Source organism: Temnothorax americanus, unplaced genomic scaffold, assembly GCF_048541705.1.
Source record: "Temnothorax americanus isolate GAGA-0224 unplaced genomic scaffold, ASM4854170v1 Scaffold13, whole genome shotgun sequence".
NCBI lineage: Eukaryota > Metazoa > Arthropoda > Insecta > Hymenoptera > Formicidae > Temnothorax > Temnothorax americanus.
In genome coordinates, this window is record NW_027509264.1 from 868,454 (window position 1) to 887,851 (window position 19,398).

At 39.2% G+C, this 19,398-nt stretch overlaps 2 protein-coding genes across 4 annotated transcripts in view; one reads left to right on the top strand and one right to left on the bottom strand.

Moving 5' to 3' along the window:
- Sema2a (Semaphorin 2a) overlaps positions 1-19,398 on the bottom strand; it is a 320,164-nt gene that overhangs the window by 201,007 nt on the left and 99,759 nt on the right. The window lies entirely within an intron of this gene.
- LOC143893930 (uncharacterized) lies at positions 836-5,500 on the top strand. 3 transcript variants are annotated; one of them, XM_077399801.1, is made up of 11 exons: positions 836-1,884; positions 2,173-2,306; positions 2,569-2,736; positions 2,975-3,055; positions 3,189-3,340; positions 3,529-3,595; positions 3,811-3,967; positions 4,112-4,317; positions 4,415-4,517; positions 4,805-4,935; positions 5,071-5,500. In XM_077399801.1, the coding sequence occupies exons 1-11, from the start codon at positions 1,818-1,820 to the stop codon at positions 5,404-5,406; spliced, it is 1,602 nt and encodes a 533-aa protein (XP_077255927.1). In that variant the 5' UTR covers positions 836-1,817; the 3' UTR covers positions 5,407-5,500. The 3 variants fall into 3 exon arrangements, with proteins under 3 accessions (XP_077255927.1, XP_077255928.1, XP_077255929.1); XM_077399802.1 differs by having other exon boundaries at positions 2,226-2,306; XM_077399803.1 differs by having other exon boundaries at positions 5,058-5,183.

A 19,398-nucleotide genomic window follows, 5' to 3' on the forward strand; every position in this document is an offset into this window, starting at 1 on the left:
CCGGTCGGTCCTCCCCAGAACTCGCCGCGGTATTCTGTCTCAACGGCGACGCTGAAGATTTCCATCTCAAAATCTTACGGCCGAAAGATATAAATCGAGGCTGTTGAAAGCACTTTCTTTCGCAGCACGTCCCAGAAGATGTTCGCGAATATCTAAAGTGTCCTCTCCAACTTCGGGCGCAAGGGTAGAGCAAGGTGCGCCGGTTAAATAATAATTGGCCCGCTGTCAGTCGGCTCACGTGCTAAACTTTATTGGAATTGGATCCGTAATCTCGGCACATTTCCCCAGATGCAGAGACTCAGAGCTCCAGCCGCTATCCCGCCGTCGCCGTCCCGCGATCTTCTTCGCGCAGCTACGCTTCTCACCGAGGGACAAATGGGAATTGGGGAATGGATCGTAATCTGACGGCCTACCTAACTCTGATACCTTCACGTTTCTGAGGAGCAGTTACGACCCGAGCATCGTAGGAGATACGGCCCGCGCGATTTCGACTTAACGTCACGTTACATATCGCATTAGTCTCCTGTGCAAAAGTGTTTCGGGGAGGACTCTCCATCCTGGTTCAATAAACCAACTGCCACTCGAGTAGATCGAAGGAAAGGATTAGAATGTACATTTTGATCAAGAACGACTGTGACATTTACCTATAGTATATAAATTAAGTTTTAAATACTTCTAATATTTTAATAATAGAAATTATAGACGCACGTTAGATCATCAGAGCGATTCATGTAATTGAATAAATTTCTCTATTTCTCAAGTTCTATCCTTTCAAAATCTGTTGCATACGAATTCTTATAACAACTTTAATTTTTGTGTTTAAAAAGATATGCCACACGGAAAAAACAACCATGGTTGAATTAACAAGATGCGTTTTGTTAATAAATTTTTGGTTGAAATAAACAGAATTTCTGGTTATTCTAATCAAATATTCTGGTACGCAACCAGAATGTTTGGGTATGATACCGTTTAGAATTTGGTTAGTGCATTTGTAGTAATAATATACAACCATCTAGTTATTATAACTACAAGGGAAGAAGAGCATAGTTGAATTAACGTGACATGTATGATTAAAGGAGTATTGGTGGAATTAAACATAATTTCTGGTTATCGTAATCATACATGTCACGTTAATCCAATAGTTTGATTCACATGTGTCTAGTAATAACATTCAAGTGTCTGGTTATTTTGACCTATTGTGTTAAACTGAAGCCCGCGCAAAACTATTTTCTTTTGTTTTTCAACCGTCTCGACGCGCGACATCCCAACCTCGGAGCGCGACGTTGTTGCGTTCACGATAGCGCGGCGTGATTGCGTTTGTGCGATCATCCCTTCGAAGCGTGATTGCGTTTGTGCGACGATCTCTTCACCGCGGCGAGCGGCGGCGGCAACGACGACGACGACGGCGACGACGACTGTCGCAGTGACGGTGATTAAATCGCGCGGACGGTATCGGTACCGGCGGACTCGCGGCGATTCCCGCGTTCTTTCTCGCCCTCCGCGAGACGCGACCTCGTCCCCGTTGGCGAAGGAAACGATATCCCCGTCCCCGTGGCGAGGCGATGTGTGTTGACGTGCGCGAGTGAGACCACCTCTCCCCGCGTATCGTCCTTATCCCGTTTTCGCGAACGTGGGACCCGCGCGGGTGGATCGTCTTCTGGAGTGGCAGCGACGAGAACGACGTGTGTGCGCGCGGCCACGACGGCAACGGCGACGGCGACGGCGACGCGTGTAGCATCACCCCCGCGGCCGGCGCGGCCTTCGTTTCGTCCGAGTATATCTGTGCGAGACAATATACAGCTTAAGGCACTAATAAGATGGATACGAAAACGATTGATTTACTTCGTGAGTGGGGTTATGAAGACTACATCGAAATCTTCAAAGGTTTGTATAATTTGATATAATTATTACGAGATTCGATTTCGGATGCAACATTAGACTGCTCAATACCACGCCATTGTATTATAATAAGCCAATGTATAATTTACACCATATACCCAGCGAGAAATGACCCATCGAATCGACGTCTAATCAACGTCGAAATCTCGAAATTTCGACGTTGATTAGACGTCGAATTATACATAGGCTTATTATAATACAATGGCGTAATACTGAGCAGTCTAATGTTGCATACTGTATTATATTATTAAATTAAGGCTATTGATTTTGTAGCCAACGAAATTGATTATGAGGCTATGAGAATTATGAAGGCATCCGATTTTCAGCATGTAATACCGAAGGCAGGGCCTAGAGCCAAATTTTGTGATAAACTTGAGAGTCATAAGCTTGATCCATTATCAACAGAGGTATGTAGTAAAGATTTTAGTGGCACCTAGAAAATCATAAGAATATTAAGATATCTTAAGGGCCAATTTCTTCACGGTTGGATAACTCTATCCTTCGGTTAACCTCATTCTTCATCTCTTACTAATTTAAGAAAGCCCCCTTAGAAAGAGATGAAGAGTGAGGTTAACCGAAGAATAGAGTTATCCGACGGTGAAGAAATTGGCTATAAGATATCTTAAATTTTCCTAGAATATTTATGACAATTATCTTAAATATTTTTAGATATCAACAGGTTCAGCGTCACCTTTCTATACAGTGCTTATGAATGACTCAGAGACAACAGATATAACAGATGAAGTTTGTCCCTCTACTTCAAATAGCGGATCTACTATTATTTTTGATAACATTGTTAATGTCTCACAATCAGATAAAGAAGAAACGACATCACACGTGAGTAAAATTAATATTATACACTACAGTTTTTAAGTTTATGACAGTTATCTTATTCTTAAATCTTAAATACTTTCTATACTGTGTTGTATTATCAAATCTCTTAATATTTAAAAAAAAGTAAGACTTCTGGATTAAAAGTTACATAAATAATTTGATTTACAAATGTTGTACAGTATTAGTCTACACGTTAATTATTTTTTTCATGCATGGATTATAATGTATTTTACATATTTAGCCTAATGAGGCAGCACCTTTGAATGGAAAGCAAGATGAATTGAATTTAAACTGCAAGGAAAAGACACATTCAAGAACAAATGTGAGTAAAGCCGTTTTTAATTTGCATTGACACTTGCATTATGTGTTGTATAATATATGCACACAGTAATACTTTCTATATTTTTATTTTTTTTATAACTGATATTTTTTGTTTTATGTGCTTTTTCTACTAGCTTGTTCAACTTCTCAGTGACACAGATTTAGATGTAAAAGCTGCTATAGCTGTCTTGACTGGAGTACAGGATAATAAACAGAAAGACACAGCGAGAAATAAACTTTGTTCAGCGATTATTAAACATGAGCTGAGTGATGATGAAAACAAAAAGTAAGTTATTTTTTCCCATGTCTTAAAGAATTGATACACAAAAACATTTATCGTTTTTCTGTAATATAAAATTGATTACTTCAATCTGCATTCTGAAATAATTGTTCTTATTGTACTACTGTATTTTTTTGTTATATTGTGCTGTACTATTGCTTCAATAGTAGTAATGTAATGTATTTATGTGTTAGAATAACCAACAAACGATTTGAAGAAATAGCCTCGCAAATACAAAGCGCCATTCCCGGAGAAGTTCAGGTTTGTAATCCAGCTTTCCATTGCACCTAACTAGAATGTTTAATTTATTAGCAAGTTCTTAGCATTTCTAATTTATTATTTACAGTTAAAAAATAATAGTTAAAAAATTGACAAAAATGTAAGATGTACAGATATATAATACTTCTAAGACGGAGATGTATGTATAGCTTAATTGTTGGTTTAAATGCTAAACTTTTACATACTTATTTTTACAGGAGGCATATTACATTCCATATAAAAGATATTCAACGGGAAAGAAAGTAAATGCCAAAGGCAAACTGTACGACAAGTATACAAATTATCTTAAACATTTACGCGTAAGTGGATTGAGGCAAAAAAGGAAGAGAGACTCGACAGATTCTGATGAATCAGGTATGATTAATGTATAAATTACTGACGTATAAAGTAAAGTGACTGAATCAATTCAAAATCCTTCGAAATAGCGGACAATTTCAAATATTTGAAATTAATAATTCGTAAAATAAAATCAATACATATACATATTATTTTTCACAGCTGTAAATAGTGCAGTCAATGTAAACGACGATTTGCTTGGAAAGCTTGAGTGGCTTTATTGTCATAAAGATCCATACGAAGAAGTGAAAGAAAAATGGGATGCGACTCACGAAGTAAGATTAGCACAGCTACGACGAGAAACGGGTAGCGTATATGATTATATTATAAAATACGGTGCTCTTCAACTGACAACTGGCTACAAATTAGTAAGTTTTTATATAAGTGCGTAAATCTGCAACAATAGAGAGATGTTACTTTAGGATAATTAAAGATTACTTTTTCATTATTTTTTTCCTTTTTCAGCTTCTAGCCGATTTTAAGAAATTATATCCTGATTACGATACGCGAATGTGGAGTAAATGGACGGAGTTTGCAAGGAAAGCATCATTACTATTGTCTTTGGAAGGTAACCTTATTATATATATCTATATAGAATGATTTTGAAACAATATATTACTCTCTCTTTCTCTCTCTCTCTCTCTCTCTCTCTCTCTCTCTCTCTCTCTCTCTCTCTCTCTCTCTCTCTCTCTCTCTCTCTTATTGCTATAGATATTAAGTATATAAGTATTAAGTACATAAGATTACACATCTCACGTTGCAAATGTGTTTAATTTGTTTGTTTTTAATATTATTGATACTTTTCCTTATCTTCTGTTAACCTTTATTATTAAAAAATTTACTTTGCTTTTTTAGATAATTGTCACTTAAATCTTTTCTTAAAATTGGGACATCTCTTTAGTCCAGTTCCTGTACCACTAACAAATGGAAAGAGATGGAAACCTACTACCCAGGAAATGATAGATGGATTCATTCTTCATGTGAAGGTAAATTATTTGAAACTGTATACTTACGACAAACATTAACAAAAATGTTTGTTTATTTTTTATTTATTTCATTTTATTTAATGTTTGTGTATGTGTGTGTGTGTATTTGTCCTCTTACAAAGTTATTCTATTCAGGTAATGAATGATTTGGTGCCAAATGTAGAACGAATTAGAAGCAAAGCTCAACACATGAAAACCAAAATTCAACCACTTGTTATCGCTGTCGGACCTACTGTATCACTGTGCAAGGATTTTTATGTAGTAATTGATAAGAACTATTATAGATTTGATAACATTCGTACGGCAGTGGATGTATGTTTTAAATGCGTACATGCTTTGCATGCCGAATATTCTCCTCAGAGTGAGGCTATCTGGTATTTTTTGCAATTGGCATTGTATGACTTACGTACACAGTGGGACAAAACAATACCTCAAGTGAGTAAACAATTAAAATGTTTATCCGAAAAATAATATGTTTTTTAACTTGTTTTCTTTTGTAACAAGGTAATATTATAAGTTTAATATTACAAATTTTGGAAAAATTTAATATTTTATTTTTATGGCTTTCTTGATATATAACATATACTCTATATAAATGACTTGAGTTGTCTCGTAAGAAAATTATTATATTTTATTTACTAGTTTATTTTATTTAGTATTCTTCGACAGTTTTTGTAAAGAAGCAGTTATAGTTCCTTTTTCTTTAATTTGGTTAATGCAAGTTTTAATTTTAATACATGGTCATTGTGATGAATGTTATCATGTCTCGCTGTATTATAAAAGATTGTAAGCATGATCCATTTCTGTCCGTTAAAGCACTCTATCTTCATATTCAAATGAGTCATCGATGGCATGATGTAAATAAAAAAATTATGTGTCAAGAAGAAAAATGTTATAGAGATTTTAAAGGATGGCGTGCCTTTCGTAGACACTTGATTTCATTTCATAAAGTTCCCGCCATATCACATTCTACTAACAGATCTGAAACAAATCTTGATATTGATTGTGGTAGCATGCCTCATGATCAAGATATGAAGATAGTCGCTGTAGCTGATTGTCAGAATGCGATCAATAGTGATAATTCCGAAAAGAATGAAAATATTTTGAATACGGTACAAGACTTTGCTTTGTATTTTATAACTAAGCTTTATGCCACTCCAAGTCTTCCACGTAGTATTGTTCAAAACATAGTGGATGAAACCCATGATCTTCTCAATAACATTTCGTCACTTTTAATACCTTCAATTAGAAACAATTTGGAAAATGTGATCTTGAGTGAAGATGTATTGACTGCGATAGAGAAAGGATTGGAAATTCTTAAAGAACCTTTTAGAAATATGGAAACAGAATATCAAAGACTGCAAAAAATGAAGAACAGTGGACATTATATAGAGGCAATAGATTATATAGTTGGAAGTCGCTTTGATGAGAAACTCATTCAAGGTCATATTACAAAAGATACGTGCGATGTTAAAGCTAAGTTTATACCTATAAGGAAAGTTATGCGACAGTTCTTATCTCTTCCTGGAGTATTGGAAACTATTCTCCATTATATGGATAGTGTGCAGAATGAGAAAGGAGTGCTTTTAAATTTTATTCAAGGTGAGATTTGGCAAAAGAAAGTGCAACTCCATTATAAGAATAAAATCGTTATTCCTCTTTTTTTTTTCTTTGATGACTTAGAAGTTAATAACGCACTCGGTTCTCATGCTACTGTCCAAAAACTTGGCGCTGTTTTCTATTCTATACCATGTTTACCTCCACAGTTTACTTCTCAATTGACTAACATTTTCCTTGCTTTACTGTTTCATTCTGCGGATAGAAGTCAATTTGATAATACTAGTGTCTTCGGTATTCTCGTAGATGAAATCAATTATTTACAGAAAGAGGGTTTGCATATTGAGACCGAGACAGGTGTTGTCCAAGTATTTTTTGCTTTAGGCCTAATCTTGGGAGACAATTTGGGGTTAAATTCAGCGTTAGATTTTGCAGGAGGCTTCAATGCCACATACTACTGTCGTTTATGCAAAATGTCACGAAATGAAGCTCATTCATGCTCCGTTGAAAAAGAAAATCTATTACGAACTGAAACAAATTACAATAATGACGTAGAAACTAAACATCTAACAGAGTGCGGTATCAAACAAAATAGTGTATGGAACAAAATAGATAATTTCCATGTTACTTCTAATGCTGCGGTAGACAAAATGCATGATTTGGATGAGGGCGCATATAAATATGGAATGGCTCATATTCTGTATTATTACATAATTAACACAAAACAAATTTCTTTGTCCTGTCTAAATGAACGGTTAAAAGCATTTGATTATGGCTGCAATGACATAACAAACAAGCCACCTCCCATAACTGATGATGAAATAAGGAAAAAAGATTTAAAATTTTCGGCTAGTGAAATGAGTAATTTTATACTACTGTTTCCCTTTCTTCTTGGTGAAGATGTCCTTCATGATGATGTATGGCAATATTTCTTGATTCTTCGTAAGATACATGACATTGTTAATGCTAAATCTCTTCAGAAAGAATGTACTGAGTTATTAGGAGTTCTAGTAGAAGAACACCATGAAAAATATCTTCACCTTTTCCATGATAATCTTAAATGTAAACACCACAATATGACTCATTATAAAACAATAATGAAAAAAAGCGGGCCTCTGTCTCATTTGAGTGTTATGCGGTTTGAATCAAAAAATCGTTTACTTAAACTTGCTGCAAATGCAACTTGCTCCCGCAAAAATATTACTCATACATTAGCCGTAAAAGAGCAGCTTAGTTTATGTCACAAATTTTTATCTACAGCAATATTATGTGAAAATCAGAAGATGGGGCCTATTCTTCGTACTGATCACATTTCTCAGATTCATGGATTTCATTCATTCAAATCTTCTTTATCTCCTAGTTTTATGGGAAAATGCATGGAAGTTGCCTGGGTACAGCATAAAGGTGTAACATACAAACATAATTTCTGTGTGGTTATTGATATTTTGGATAGTCTTCCTAAATTTGGTGTTATACTCAAAATTTTATGTAACGAAAACAATGATTTGTGTTTAATCTATAAAAATCCGTATACTATAGGATTTAACGAAAACCTTCATGGTTTTGAAGTTCAGGACACTGTAGGTTTAACCGCTGTTAATGTGCCTAATTTATTCAGTCCTTTCCCTGCAATTATAGCACGTTTGCCACTGAGTGGCATTCTTTTAGTTACAACTAAGTTTGCCTTGTAAACTTTATCCAATTTATAAATTGATAAAGCTTAATATCAATATAGCTTAAGGTTTATCAATTTATATATTAAGTTTAATTAGTTAACTGCGAACAATTGTTGTTTTATTATATATTGTAAAAGAGACGTTGAATAAATTACTTTCTATAAAAATACTACAGTAATTTTCATATATATGTAATCTTTTATTTTACCCTGACACGAATAACAACCTTATTTCATATATATATTTATATACATTAATAAGGTTGTATTATTCGTTTAATGCAAGTATAGAAAATAAACGTAAAGCAATAATGCATAAAATTATATTAACCTTACTATTTGGATAAATGAACCAGATTACAGTTGTTCATCGAACAAAAAGTCTGGTTACATTAATAAGATATTGTCATCGTATTACAATCAAACGTTTTGTTGTTCTAATCCAATTTGTCCGGTTACTTCAACCAGAATGCGACTAACCAAATTTGTCTGGTTATTTTAATAAAAATTATGGATCGTTCATTTCTCACCAAACAGTCAGGTTGTTTCAACCAGATTTCCAATTATTTCAACCAAATTTTTTAGCCTCATTTTGTCGTACATGCATTTTTGTCAACAAACTAAAAATATTTGATGCATCGTATCATTAACAATACCATTAAAATTCTCCTCAAAGTTGAGCCAAAATAATGCTTGCGTCAATCTCGCGCAGCTGACAAATCCATCTTACACGCACGGAGACGTGTCTCACGCAACACGGAGGAACATGACTGTCCGCCGCTCGGTTCGTCGGCGCGGTTAATGGGGATTTACCCCGGTAAATTGCTAGTAGCAATTACCGAATACCGGTTCGGATAATCCCTTCTTAGTGCGCCTCAAGCTGACCCTCCGTACGATTCGCGCGGTGCTACTTAGTTTACAGGGAAAACTACCCTTCTTGATCGCACCCCTTGCGCGTCATGTACACGCGGCTGCATAGCGCACGTGTTGGTTCGCGTAGATTTCTATTGTTGAAAAACTTCTGCGAAACGCGAACGGAGACTTGACGGTTGAAAGCAGAGTAAAAAAGACCCGGAGTGAGGAAAGAAGAAAGAAGATTGAATCGGAAAGAAAACGAAGAATGGCAAAACGACAAAGAACCGTAGGATGACGTATACCGTATTCACCGTGACGTATTCACCGTTCTCTGTGACATTCTTTTAGCACGAACGCCTGGTGAACCGTATTCGGGGAAACGCAGCCGTTAAACGTTATTTCTGTATGCTCGACGGGATCATCGCGATATCCGGCCGTTAAAGGAATCGCACGGTGAATTCACGTGATATCACGATCGCAGGTGACGCGTCGAGACACTCACGGGCAAAGACACGAAAGCTCGGCGGGGAAACGGCGAGCTCGACGTCTCCGGAAATAAGCCCTCAAAGTTCGCCCCGGGCAACTCGCTGTCTGTCTAAACCGTAAGCCGGATTCCCACCCCGATATTTCGTGGATGTGCTTAATCGTACGAGGGTTGGTCGGCGCGGCGCGGTGCGTTGCTTACTCTCTTCGCACGATGACTTTCAATTTTCGGAAAGATTGCCGGCATACCGCAGACATGGCAACGTTCGCAGCAAGATCACCGCAGCAGAGACCTACTCGGCAACGCGAAAGCAAGCTCAAAGCAGAAGACCGTACCCGGTGTATTTCCGAGCTGTGCAAAGCCCCCACGGAGAAGCAGGTAATAAACGATGCACTGTGCACAGCTTAAGCGGAGCTTTATGAAATCCCAGCCATGATTAATAATTCCCCCTCCCCACTCTCGACTTGCGGCCCTATCCACGTGCTCATCCCCCGTCTCCGTAGCTCGTTAGGCACACATGCTCATCCCCTTAGACCCGCGAACTAGTTAGGTAACGCATCGAAGATTCTCACATAATAACGTTCTTTCGCCACAAGGTCTCTTTGCCAATCTGCATATTTGTCTTACGTCATATATTATCCATCCTTTGCCTTTACCTCAAAGTACGCGTCCATTGTTTCGCGATAATTATGTCAGTAAGGTTCCGCTTTGTCGATGAATATAAAGGAGGCATAGTAATGAAGAAGCATTATTGGCACAAGAAATCATGTAACGTTTGGATAATGTAGTACGGTATCTGCTCGAATGGTTACGCAGCAAATGAATTCGCAATTTTTGCTTTCAACTGGAGAGCTCTACAGTATAAATTGTAAGTGGCTATTATAAATATTTCGTCATTTTTTTGCACATTGAAAATTCTTTGTAAGTAGTAAAAAAACCTAACAATAAAATTCACATTTTTACAAGCACGAATAATCCTATTGTAACTCGAGAGTACTGGTTTAAAAACATACGCGGAAGATACGAAGGATGTGCAAGAAAAGTGCCTGATTAGTATAACAAAAGATGGTGCCCCTCATTAGTGCAGCCCTCCGTGCGTAAAACGAGATTATCTTCGTTTGCTCGCGCATAAAGACCGTGTTCGACGACTATCGTGCATTAGAAAGACGATACGAGCGTACTCGGGCGCATGTACTAGTGCAGCAATAACACCAGCGAGGAGTATATGTATACACACATATCGCTATATGCGTGCGCCGCCTTTCAAACCGGGGCACAACGCTCTCGCTATGGTCGCAGAGTAATGTTTCCCTCCACACTCCATTATAATCCAAATCGATAACGCTAACTATTGTAAAAACGGACGTGTCTATCCATTGGACTTCCACGGCACTCGCTGTATTAAAGTATACATTATACAGCTGTCGCAATGTCGCAAACGTCAACTAATTTCTTTTTTCTTTTTTTTCCATAAATTATTTATTCCAATAATATATTTATTTGCCCTGCAAAGCAATGCGAGTCATTTTGATGGTAATTTCAAATTAAACATTTTACACGTTATCAGATTGACCTGGTCAGAAAATCTAGTTTTTTTTTTTAATAACTGGATAAAGTATTGAAAACGTATGATTTAATTATAAAGATAGAAAGCTTACGTTACTAAACCGTTTTAACGTTAATAAATCTACTTTATTATGAAGAGATTTAAAAAACGGGCACAATTAATGCCTGTATTTTGTATACAACATTTAAAAATCATAAGAATCTCTTCAGCGAGGCGTCAGAACTTTCTTTATATCTGTCGGGATTTGCTTATTGATTTTCAACTTGCTTAAGCACGTACTCGGATATTCGAAATATCGCCCGTGAACAAAACATCGCATCGGCTGGCTCGTATATCGAACGCTGATTCGCATCTGCCTCTGACATACTAAAAAAAAGAACTGCCAACTGACGATTGCAAGGCAGTTCTGACATCAAACTTTGGAACGAATGCAACCTCTCTTGTTCCTCTCTCTTGTCGTCTCGTTCGTTAAGGTTAACATTATGTACAATGCGACACGAGCCTGCCTATGACAAACGGCGATGTCAACATTGACGATGACAATAACACAACGAGTGCGAATATTTAATCAATTAAATTATGCATTATTAAGCGAATTCTGCTTTTGCAACGACAAGTTAATTACATGCCATAAAGTACATCGTGCTCAAATATCACACGCTTTAAGATCGCAATGCCTGTAAAATATATCCTAAAAATAATACCGAGAATGTACATTCCTTTCTCTTGTAATAATGATGCGTCCACTTCGAGTAACCATAAAGTAATCTTAAGGAAATATTTCATTATATATATCTTGCATAAATTGTTAAACTTTTAACCTATAACTTAAAGTAGATTTATTGAATTCTCTCGGATGAAGTTCGAGCCAGAATCACGTGGATAAGTGTGTTCAGGCTCTTATTATTAACATAACTCCTCGAAGCAATTTTACATGAGTTTTAGAAGCGTTGACTTCGAAGTGAAATGCAAAAATTAAAACAGAATTCGTAGGGCAACGATGAAATACGCGAGTCCCCGCGGGTTCTGCCAAATGGAACTTCGTAACTTTCTCGACTACCGGTTGGAATCAGAGAGCGTAGGCGAGAAGTAACTGGCAATAAGGATCGGTCCTGAGAACCGACATAGTGTCGTCGGGAACATCGTTCTTTCTTATCCTCGACGTCACTGCGCTGGAAAAGTCGCAATCGCCGAAGATATATAGACGAGGAGATGAGGAAACACAGAGGAAAAGGAACGCGAAGAAGGGCGGCGGGACGTCGCGTCGTAAAGAAGACGCACGATGGATGAAACTGATTTCAAAGAACGAAGTGTTTCCGACGAAGTTCGTATCGCTCCTCTACCGCGCGAGTTTCTCGCTGCATTGCCGTTGCGAGAGACGCAGGTATTTTAATTTTATAAAAATGGACCGTAGAGAAGATAAAGGCGGAGGCTATCGAGGTAAATTATTCGCCGGCAAGATAAATCATGAAAAATCTCAGCCAACGATATCAGACGCACGATTGCGTTTTAATTAAAACCAGGATCATGGTGGGCTTAAGATATTTCTTTCATACTTCAACGATTCGCGCTTAAATCCATGAAACGTGTCGGCGATTCCTGCGCCGTCCCAGCGCCAACTCTCTCTCTCCTTTATCCGCTCTTTCTTTCCACTCTTTCGCCCTTCCGTCTTTCCTCTCCCACCCCATTTCCGGCCCTCATCCACGGGATTCAGTCCTTTACAACCTGATTCTTCAATCTCGCGCGGTAATAAAAGCTGCAGATTTTACGAGCCGCCTAGACGCGCATATATACGTTGCGCGTGCACACAAAGACACGCAGAAGACGAAAGTATGTCGACTTCGCGATCTCCGTTACTCGTCTGACGGCGTTTTATCCGAACGGAAAATTTCCCTCTCGTACAAAGAAGCCGACGAGAAGTCGCGCGGCAAGATTGCCCACTTCTTGCAGAACGTGCACATTGAAAGGCGCCCCGACAGCCGAGCGTACATCTCGAACGTATACAAATTCGTGCGTGTTCACAGGGCAACCATCTTACGAAATTCTTGGAGTCAGGAGATAGACTGATCGAGAAAATATATTCTCTTTTTTTTATAACTGTGTATATAAGTTCGACAAAGATCCGCCGCACTATATACAGGAAGTTTCGAGAATCGGTCCAATGAAGCGAAGACTTCTTTCAACAAGTATCCCCGACAGCGCACGATCTCCGAAGTTAGCTTGGCCGGTGGAATAGAACCGCGACAATGTATATTCTGAGCTTTTAGTGAATTCTCGACGGAGCACACTTTCCAATCTGGCGTGACGTGGAGGGAGTACGGAATCGGAGGCAGAGAAAGACGGCGGTGGAGAAGTCCCTATATAACGCGGGCCAGATTGAAGGAAACGGTACGAGTGGGCGAGAGCGCAACGGGGGAATACGATTGTCGGGCCAGCGTTCCGGAAGAAAAGTACCTTACAAAAGAGTATAGCCGGAAAGTGGGGGGACTAGTTTCCGAGCTCGTGAGCTGCGGCAGCGTGACCGTGTCGAGAGAAGAAACCGTCGGCTGTCGGCTCTACCGGACTCTACCCCGGGATGCAAGGAGAGCCGATGCGACACCGAAGAAAGGGCCTCGTCGATGAACGGGGAACGAGGAAGACGCTCGAGCGTCGAGTGGACTGAGAGAGAATCGCGAGCGAATGAAAAACACATGTAGATATTTCGTGTTGGTCACACTACTCTCGTACGTTTCTCCCTTGGCGAACAAATATGCCTTTCATTCGTTTTTTCTTTCTCTTCCTCTATCTCTTTCTCTTCTTCTCCCTAGCGAATCTGCAATCTGCCTACCTACAGCTCTCGACCCTCTCGAACGGGTATGCCGGACCCTTTTGTATTCACGACACATATCACTTAAGGATCAGGCGGCCCTCGCCAAAATAGATCCGTTTCACGAAATAACATACGCTGCCACGGACACCCGTCAACGCGCATACGAATGTGACAAGCACGCTTAAACGATCAGAAGCTATATCAACGAGTGAGCGGGAAACTTGGTTGACACATTTTTTTTTCGACGTCGATTGAATCGAGAGTTCAACAAATCCGAGGCGCAGATAAGAAGCTTATTTCCTCTTTTCAACTTCGCGACAAATCGAGATCGAAACTATAATAGCTTTATTATTGAATTCTCTTCTCGCAACAGAAAATACTTTTAAAACTTGTAAAATTTGATGAGTACTTTCACACTAATACTAATAATGCTAATTGAAAAATAGATTTGCGTAAAGAACGTGAAACGAGGGGTAGCGACAAAGCTAGATATTTCACGTCGAGGCGGGACCGAAAAACCGCGTACCATAATTAATGAAAACAAATGCATGCGGCGTGCAAGTGTAATGCGTAAAAATGTAGCGAGAAATAATCAACTCGCGCAATTCGGCGACATAATTAACGATACAACGACGGACTGACAACCGTACTGAGAGTGTGCGGCGAAAACTCTTCGAGTGGCGTTGATAGAGACAGACGGCAGTAGATACAGTCAGCGGCGAGTTGGGCGTACGGTCGAGCTGGCGTGGCGCGCTAATCCGGCGCAAAGTCCGCGGGGGATAAAAAGGCAGACGGGGCGCGCGCTCATGACAAATAAGCTCTGATTTAATTTTCACTCGACCGGGTTTCGCGCGAGCGAGCGGCGCCCGGTGTGCTTGGGACCGTCGACGCAGATTAGCCTTAATGTCGCTGCGGTGACTGCGGTGGAGGAAAAGAGGAGGTGAGAGATAGAGAACGGGAACGAATGTGCGAAAAAGAGAGAGAGAGAGAGAGAGAGAGAGAGGGAAAGAGAGACAATAAGACTAAGGAGAGACGAGAAACGCGAGACGAAAGAGGAGAGGAAGGGCATAGTTATTAATTAATCCCAACCCTCATCCTTCTCTTCCTCTTCTTCCTCCTTCTCCTCCTCTTCCTCCTTCTCCTCCTTCCTCCTAGCCGCGCCAGCAGAGCAGCCGCAAAATAAAGCTCCCAGCATAAAGAGCTTTACTTCCTGCGGGCATGAAACAATTATCGCCATCCATGCACCCGCGGGCACAAAGAAGAGGCAGAAGAAGGAAAGAACGCGAGGTTGGGGAAAAAGAGCGATAGGCGGCCGTGATTATACGCGGGAGTCCGGCTTCAACGATCAAAGGGATCTGTCAGTGTGATCGTCGCTAATCGCGAGCCTTTATATAATGGCTGCTGCACCCCTACAAAGAACGCGATGCTCATCGATCGGATCGGCCTGGAGGAGAGAAATTAAAAACGGAATAATCGTACGTAATAATCGGGTAATGGGCGATCTGTGGATGCAGAAGTCGGACGCATAAATTACGGATGTGTCCTATGCAAACGGGCGCTCGGATGCGAATCGTATGAGTTTAGCGAAGTTAGCGTTACTCGATTCGTAATGCAAGTTACAAAACTTCCGCGCGCCTCGATCGAAACTTGAATCCACCTCAACGTCCCGACTATAAGCGTCGTAAATTACGAGTAATTATATCTAATAGCAAGTTAATGTTGGACTAATGCTTCAATAATAGCGACTTGAATTATATTGTACTTTGTTTTCGTGCAGACTCTAACTTGACAGATTATTCTCCAAAAAATGCATTCTAATCAATAAAGTGTTTAATACTTTTAGAAAATATAAAAAAAAAAATGTATGAAAATATATAACTAAAAAAAATATTAATTTTTAACAGAAATATTTTTTAAGTAAAAAAAAAATAAACAAGCTTTAATCTACTTTATTTGTACTAAAAAAAGTATATAAAATTAATTTTTCTTATTATTAATATTAAATTAGATTATATCTTGCTTCCACTTTTCATCAATTTTTATTCGACTATCATCTCTGCGAGATGGTACGGAAAAAACCATTAGACATATCTTGGCGCCATCTGAACTGAGGGGGTTGTATTCTTCCAAGCAACCCCTTAATCGATTAAGCTACCCTACCAGCAGACGGCGCTGTTAAAATACACGTCGATGGCGCCACTTTGCAGGATGAACTACGACGAAAAATAACCGATGGGAAATGACGTTACCGACGTTTTACGATCCCATTCTATAGGAAATGCGTACCTTGACCTATAGCTTTTTATTTAATATTTTAACATTTTTTTTAACTTTCGTTTCTTCGTACTCTAAATATTGCACAGAAATTGATGTTAATACTTTATATTTTACATATATAGCGTTATAGATACATCAACAAATTTATTTCAAATGTTCATTTTACATCAATCTACGAAAATCAATAAATTTTTATATCCTCGATCTCAAAATATCCTGATTATTCTTTATTAATAATAACATCATAATAGTTCGTTAAACTGCGAGATGCAATAAATCCGCGCAGAAACCCTAGAAAGCCAGTCATCAAGTGGTAAATCCAATACATAGTCAGCCATACTTTGCCGGCGTAGTATAGTATAGTGCGGGAACAACGTTAATCAGACCGGGTAAACACCTGCCCCTGATTGTGCTACGTATATACGGGAAATACATGGCAGCACACAACGCGTCAGAAATCCTGGAAATCCACGATGGCGTGGGCATCGATCGTTGCAAAACTAGTATTATCCAACGAGAATGAGCGCGCGCAAAACCGCAAATGCGAGAGATCTCGAGAACGTCGTTGCTTGTAGCATTTCCCTTTCGGAAACACGAGAAACAACTCGAAACTGACCGAAAGCTGATATTGCCGTCATATACCGCCGTCATTCTTATTATCCCCGTTTTGTTGATACAAATCCGCAAAGTAGCTTTGCGCTCGTAAGTTATTTGCACCGTCTGCAAAAATTTCATCGTGGTACCAAATACTTTCGTTTCAGAGTTTCCATGGTAGCACATGGCAGACGCGTCGGCGAAACCAGAGGAAAAGAGGGAAAGCGGCACGTCCAGATTCGGTTGTTTTTCAGTTTCACATTTCCATATTGTCTGCAGGAGCCTCTATGGAAATTCGTCGCGGCGGGCACGCCTTCCGCGTGCCAATATTGAGTTCGAACGAATACTGATGGGCGCATGCATTATTTTTCTCGTGTGCAGACAGACGGGGTAGCAAGCAGCAGAAGTGCGTCAACTTTAAACGACGTGTAGGACGTGTCCATATGTTTGTTACAAATTCGTTGCACGATACACTCCTACATGAAAGACCAAATAATGAAAAATCAAACGCTCTCTTCGAAATATTTCTTTTGTTCTCGAAACAATTCTTCAAATTTCAGAAACGAACGTATCAAATCACGTGAAGACTATTATATTATTACTTTCTCGTCTCACCATATTCAAGCTCGGTTATTCGAATTGAGCAATGTCAATGATTTCACAAAAGACCTATTGCTATATATAGCGCACCATGTCGCGCCAGCCGCGTAACTCTGTTCTCCTTTATTCCCCGGCATACTACCATTCAGATCATGACCTCGGTTACCAATAAAATATGACCTAGCACATTCGAAAGCTTGCTGCCCCGGTTGCGCTAAACTGCGGATAGCAGGCAGGCAGGTATGTGTGCACGGCACAGTGTATGAATAGAATGAATGTAATATACTCGGCAGGTATTCCTTCTACGGTCGCATCAGTAAATCATGATGTAAACGTATAGAGCGTCCATAAATTCACGAAGTTTACGCGCCGGACGCACATAAACCAACGGTTCGTTAATCGAGATCCTGCATAACTGTCATCGAAGTAGAAGGCGACCCGCAGCGCTGAATTTCAATTACTTTAGCGTCGCACCGCGATGTTTAATGAGAGTTCGTTGCTGGAAAAGCCGAAGCGAGCCAGTGCTAACGTTGCTTATTAAATGACATAACTGTCCGACATATTTATGCGCCATGGCAGATAGTCAGCCACATTTGCCCCGTCAAATAATAATTCGAACCAAAACAGAACCGAGAATGAATAGGAAAATTATATTTGCTGCAAGAGTTCACGAAATTAATATGAACTTTTGATATAGTCGCGCGAAATAAAATGTGCTTCTATAAACTACCGATAAATTCATAAAGTCATAAAGAATAGTTCGGATATTGCTTGTTCAATGAAATGGTTTATGCAAAATAAGTGAGGAAAGAAACTAGCATATGGAATAAGCGAAAGTTCGACTGGATCGTGAAATGAATAATTTCGGGGCAAATAACGAACAGAGTATAATATAGCAAACAGCAAATTGTTAAAAAACTCCAGTGATATTACATTTCAGAAATGTTTTGGAAATACCTTCAGACTACGGTACGATATCCACTTCCAATTAGACGATGAAAACATTGTTTTACGATCGTCTGCGTACTCTGATTGCGTATCCCCGGATGTATCGAGTTTTCTATCGATAACGGGACAGAAAGGAGAGAGAGAGAGAGAGAGAGAGAGAGAGAGAGAGAGAGAGGGAGGAAGAGAAGAAGCAAGAGACAATAACGGGAGGTGTTTAGTAACAAGATCTCTATAATACCCGCACACACAGAAGAACGGTAATAACCAATGTATCGTATATCGTACGCTAAGCATGGCGTCCGTGCTCTCCCGCCATGTCCCTAGTCCCGCGGGGATGCCTGCGGTCCATGAAATTAAAGCGATTCGTTACTACGCATCACGGCAAAAGGATGAGTTTCGCACAATGATACCAAAACTGCATAGCACAAAGATATGTCAATATAAAACAGTGCAAGTCTATTTGGATTTATTTCAACTGTCCATTCAAGAACTCGCGGTCGAGAGTAAAATTGAACACAAAAAAAATAGAGTATGACCACTTCATTGCAAAAGCTGTTTTGCACAAGTTTATTTAAAGACGATGAGAAAACTACATAAAAATGAGAAAAATTGTAAGGGGCAACAGAAATGTAAAAGAGCGAGAAAGTCAAACGTATATTTTCTTGTGCGAGAGACGAGTCGCTATATGGCTATCTTTATGAAGACGGAGGCAAATGGCAGGACGTAAATGCAAATGGGCGCATTCCTGCCAGGTTCTTTTCTTAATTAACTTCTTTGTAATTATTACGACGGCGCGCTGGTGCAAATGCCTGAGACTCATCTTTTGACTCTCGTGAAAAACTGACCAACCCGACAAGACCAGTAATTCAGTTCAAAGCCAGCTTTTCTTATTTCACGTAATCTTTTTACGTTTAAAAATTTTATATCTCATATGAATTACGTCTGTTAACCAAGAGAATATTAATCAAACTAATTAGACTAAAATACTCTACACGAATATAATAGTTCCGCTCGTGAACTTAATATACGTAATTGCATCTATCATTTGTCTTAACACGTCACTTATCATTTACGAAAATAATCTGCAAACAGTGCAA

What these genes read in the sequence shown, in the direction of transcription:
- LOC143893930 (XM_077399801.1), top strand. Translation starts at nt 1,818, where the DNA reads ATGGATACGAAAACGATTGATTTACTTCGTGAGTGGGGTTATGAAGAC. An exon ending in AAGAAGAAACGACATCACAC is followed by an intron (nt 2,737 to 2,974) that starts GTGAGTAAAATT and finishes TTACATATTTAG; the next exon opens with CCTAATGAGGCAGCACCTTT. An exon ending in TGACAACTGGCTACAAATTA is followed by an intron (nt 4,318 to 4,414) that starts GTAAGTTTTTAT and finishes TTCCTTTTTCAG; the next exon opens with CTTCTAGCCGATTTTAAGAA.